The sequence below is a fragment of the Benincasa hispida genome, chromosome 4 (assembly GCF_027475165.1).
Source record: "Benincasa hispida cultivar pf3 chromosome 4, pf3_genome.v1.1, whole genome shotgun sequence".
Taxonomy (NCBI): domain Eukaryota; kingdom Viridiplantae; phylum Streptophyta; class Magnoliopsida; order Cucurbitales; family Cucurbitaceae; genus Benincasa; species Benincasa hispida.
Genome location: NC_143481.1, coordinates 2,777,599 through 2,782,963, shown reverse-complemented (window position 1 = coordinate 2,782,963; position 5,365 = coordinate 2,777,599). Strand labels below are relative to the sequence as shown.

Below are 5,365 nucleotides of genomic sequence, written 5' to 3'. Positions count from 1 at the left end.
ATCTCTCAAAAGTTCGAAGCTCCCACATGGTAGTTCAATCACACTATTAAGTTCTTAACATTAATGTTCGTTATGGGTGGACGGGGACAAAGAAGTCTTCTTTGTTTCCATCGCTGCAAATTCTCCATGAGAATTGGAACAAGATTCCTCAGAAGGAATATGCAAGGATCGAGTTTCCCACAAGAAAAAAATTCCCCATCTTAGTTTTAACAAATTTTAATTTAATTTCATTGGATAGGTCATCAAATTATAAAAAATATATAATAGTTTCGTAAACTTTGAATGTAGTATCTAATAAGTATTTACACTTCAAAAATCCTTTCTTAACTCTCAATTTGGTGTATGATAAAATTTGTAGCTTTCTATTTAGTATATGATATTGACCTATCATTTAATAAAAAATCAACTAATCTTTTATACATAAAATTAAATTTCGTGAGACATATTTTGTATCTAATAGATTCATATATTTACATAAAAATATTGAATAGATCAATGGCCGATTAGATATAAAACGAAAAGCTCAATGACTTAATAGACATGAAATCGAAAGTATAAAGGTTTATCAGATACTTTTGAAAGTTTAGACATTTAAAAAAACATAAAATTAAAAGTTAAATCCCTACTAGACAATCCAAAGTTGTAAATATATATGTATATATAGGGTAATTACAATGGATAACTGCTTTAAGGTTAATAATTAAGTGCATAGCAAAATTTTTTGAGAATCGCAAATACAGAAAAATCTATCCTTGTTATACTCTATCGTTGAAAAACTCTTATCAACGATATAGTCTATCACTGATAGGCTCAAGAGCATAATCCAAAGTTGAGATTAAATAATATTCATAGTTGCACACATTCTCCACCCCTATTTTTAGTTGAAAAATTGAACCATCAACTTTTAATATAGAAATTGATGTGTTAATTATTGAGTCAGGATCAAATTTGACAAACATTCGCACTTCTTTGAATCCACATCCGACCGTATTATAAAATTGTTCTATTGCAACCACCTCATCGAATAATTTTATGCAAATCAAGAGATTGATTATCCATAGACCCAAACATGATTCAATGTAGTTGCACCAAAATCAAACCATCCACACATAACATTAACAATGACCCCTCAAACTCAATACTCAAACTCATCTTATTAGAATCATAATCATGTATAATTAAAATCCTAACCCCCAAAATTATCATTAATAAAAATTAATTAATAAGTAACACGAACTCCTTGGTATCTAAGAATTTCCCCAATCAATTCTCCTTTACCAGACCCAACGTACCTTCCTTTAATCTCGCCGTCTCTGATGAACAAAAACGTCGGCACTTCCACCACATTCATGTCCTTCAGAAATTTCATACAGCTTTCATTTTCATCTCCGTTCATTCTAGCGAAAACCACCGTATCCATTTTCTTCGACAGCTTTATCACCGTCGGATACACCTTCACACACGGCCCACAGTGCTTCAATCCGACGTCTAACACGATCAGTTTGTGATCGTCTTTATGTTCTCCTATCAGCGTCTCTACATCTTCTCTGCTGTGTAATTGAACCACCGCCGAGTGGTTATCGCCGTAATACAGAACATCGCCTTCCAATTGATCGGGTCCGATTCCTTCTTCTTCGTGGATTTTCTCCATGTTTTTATAGAAACTGAAGTGAGGAACCTTTTCGATCTTCTCTCTGTTACAAAGCTCTTTCGTTTTCTCTGATTCGTCGCCCATTACTAAGATAAACTCCACATCGTTGCAAGTTTTGCTAAGACTGACCATGAATGGGTACATTCGACTGCTTTGAGCGCTGTGAGAGGCGGCGAATTCCACTACTACTAATTTACTTTTGGCCTTTTTTAGGGCTTCGTCGAATTCTTCCTTGCTGTGTACTTGTAGGACTCGTTCGTCGCTACTCTGCTTCTTCACGCTTGGGGCGGCGGTGGCCTGGATCCTGAGGGCGCGGCGGCGGAGTGGGGTAGTGATTAATCGTGGGGAAGAATAGTATGCAGAGATGGATGGGGCGGCGGGTTTGATTAGGTTGGGGATGAGGGAAGGGCGGGTGTTTTGGGTGTAGAGAGATGGAGCGGGTGAGAAGGAAGCCATAGGAGAACAGAGGACTCTGACTCTGAGAGCTTACAGAGAAGAAAATGCAAGGGAAGAAGGCTGTGTGGAGATATCATGAAATCTTTGTTAAAGAGGAGAGAGTTTTGGGAGAACCACACATTTTTCTTGTGGTTATGATTTGTCCAGAAAGAGATGTTTTGGGGATTTTTTTGGAAATAATATCTATCATGTCCAAAATGACTCATCGTAGGGAAAGAATTTTGAAAAAACCTGCTTCTCGAAAATTTTATTTTTGTATATCTAACCCAATTATTCGATCGTGTTTTATCATGTGATAAATATATTCTTGAATTATTTTTCAAATATTTTAATTTTAATTTTTGTAATACAAAGGGGCTGAATTGAATTCACTTTGATTTTTTTCTATGTGATGAGAATGAAATATATAAAGATTAGTGCATTTTGGATACATCCAAATATTGTTAATTTTAATTTGAGTAATATTTGGTGCACCTCAGGTTATACTCATCTTCATGTACATCTTCAAATCACAAAAAAAAAGGTAAAAATATATCTTTTAAATGAATAATTTACCACGTGAGAACTTGTGATTAGGCGTTTAGATAGGATGGAGCAAAATAAATACAACTCAAGATGCACTTAAGTATTTCCTTTTAATTTTAAGGATAAATCTAGGAACAAAAGTTTGGAAAATACTCTGATGCATCTTGAGCTGCATTCGATGCAGTCCATCAAAACGTTTAGTCACAAGTTGTCATGTGACAATTTTTTTAGATATTTTTTTCTTTTATGATTGAATGGGATGTATGAATTGTACCCAAATATTCCTGTGATTATTCGATATTGGTTGATTCTAAGACTAACTAATAATTACAAATCAATCAATTTTATAATTAAAAAAACTAGAGTGATCCAACAAAAAAACAAAAATCAATCGGTTGGTTTTTAGACCGTTTGATATTATTTTTTTCCTTCCATTTTTTCATTTTCATTTTCGCTTTTGTTTTTAATTGGGCTTTTTTAACCCTTTTCAAATTAAAATGGGGCGAATTTCTTTTTTAATAAATTGAATTTGAATTTTTTTTTGTTGATTTTTTTTAACAAGAAACTTACATGCACCGTAATAATTTGTTCTGGTTCTAAATAACAAATTCATGTGCACCAATAATTAAATACTAAAAGAGACCTAGGGCTAAGTTTAATTTTAAGGATATATATATACCCTCAATTTGCTTCAATTTTGACTTTTTCTTTTTTTCAATTAAAATTAATTTAAAGTAATAATTTTTTGTTTCTCCAAATACAAACCAGTCTAAAAAGGCAAACCAAATACAGACCAAATTCAAATTTTTAGTTTGGTTTTTCGGTCTTTTGTTACACTCCTAGGTATATTATTAAAATATCGATATAGATATTATTGCAAATGAATAAATTTATCAAAATTATTTAAAAATTTGATTAAGTTGTTTTTACTTATAGACTTAGTTATATATATGTATTCATACTCATATTTGGGGTTAATATAACATATTTTACATATAAAAGATGTCAAAAGATATCATTGAATTCTTAAATCAATGTTGAACATTTTAACTTATAGATATGCCGACATATATTTCAATCCTTTGTTGGTAATGCCTACTCGGCTTGGAGAGAAATATCATAAACAAACACTTAAATTTGTTTTCCTTTTTTCTAAATTTGGTTAGTGTGTCTATGTGCCATACGTATTAGAGACTTGGAAACTCCTATATTTTATGGACATGTGTTGCACAAAGGATATGTTAAACATTAATTATATAGAATCAATATAATTATAATATTGATACGAATTAATGCTTGACTTAGAATCAAGCTCATTTTTAAAACATATAAATGCATATAAATTTAGAGACTTTAGATTCCCTTCTCGTATAAAAATGATATATATATTTTAGAAAAGTTATTTCAGTAAAATTTGTCTTATACATACTTCTTAGAAAAGATCCATCCATTTCCCAATTGTTCAAAAACTAATTATTTAAATGAACAAAAATTGAAAGCCTATAACATTTTAATTGAGAAAATATTAGTGATGTTCTGTTGCCTTCTTCTTGGCTTGTCTTTTGGTCTTTCGGTGGGAGAATATTCGGTGTCTAAATCTTCTCTGCCATAGAACCATATTTTTTACTCATCTCCTCAATGGTTTCAACAAAATTTATAGGATCAAGTGGAAATTTAGGGTACATTTGAAAACCATTAGCAAAATAGGGGTTGGGCAAAAAGTATTTATAAAATTAGAGTGAAATTTTTGTCTTATTCATAAAATTAATCGGGCTGGGCAAAAAGTATTTACAAAATTAGAGTGAAATTTTTATCTTATTCATTTCCAACTTTAATTTTATTTGATAATAGGTGAGTTGGAAAAGATTCAAACCTCTCATTTTTAAGTCGATAGTACAAATTTTATGACAGATAAACTAAAAAGTTGATAGTAAAATTTTATGACAGGTAAATTAACCTGATCCTGACTTTTAATTTTGAACTTAAAATTTGTCCTTATGTATACTTTATTGTTTTCTAACACAATATTTATATAGCAATGTAATTGAGTTGAATCTTGGTCAACATCATTTAAGGTAAAAATCTCAAGTAAGATAAAATATTTCAAATCAAAATTTGTCAACATTTGAAAGGTAGAAACTTTTTTATTATTCTTGTTAATTTTACATCGGAATTGGTTTGTATTTAAATAATGTAGGCTTATGATAATTTCTTTTCAATGCGTTTGGATGTATATTATGTATTTTTATATTATATAATTAAATGATATTTAAACTTTAAAAAGAGGAAGAAAAAGAAAAAATAAATGATGAATAAGAAATAATTATCAAACAAGTTTTTGTTTTTTTTTTTCCAAGAAATAGATAACATAAATAGTTACCAAACATATTCTTATTTTTAATTCTTAAAAAACAAGAAACTGAAGAGATCGAATCTGATGTGAAAGCATGTGAACGTCCTGTGCCTTAAAATTTTATTGTTTAAAATTTAAGAATACAGAGAAAACATATAGAGATGCAACAGTACTGGATAAACGTTAAAAGTAAGCATGTTTTAGAAGAAGTAAAACACAGAGAATCAGAAAACGAACCTTCGAAGACTTTTCTTTAATGTTCTTCCTCTCCACGAACAAATCTCACAACGAACAAGAACGTTCTCTGGACACTACCAAAAAGATCTTTCTACTCCGGCAAGAAATGAATTGTGGGATCTTTTTTTTTTGTCATGAAAGAG

At 30.6% G+C, this 5,365-nt stretch overlaps 1 protein-coding gene across 1 annotated transcript; it reads right to left on the bottom strand.

Annotated features, from left to right (window-relative positions):
* Positions 1-1,028: 1,028 nt before the first annotated feature.
* On the bottom strand, positions 1,029-2,301 carry LOC150036405 (thioredoxin-like protein CDSP32, chloroplastic). Its single transcript, XM_090312845.1, has one exon. It carries the CDS (start codon positions 2,105-2,107, stop codon positions 1,220-1,222), a length of 888 nt encoding a protein of 295 aa, XP_090168971.1. The 5' UTR covers positions 2,108-2,301; the 3' UTR covers positions 1,029-1,219.
* Between the last annotated feature and the right edge of the window lie 3,064 nt (positions 2,302-5,365).

What these genes read in the sequence shown, in the direction of transcription:
- LOC150036405 (XM_090312845.1), bottom strand. Translation starts at nt 2,107, where the DNA reads ATGGCTTCCTTCTCACCCGCTCCATCTCTCTACACCCAAAACACCCGC.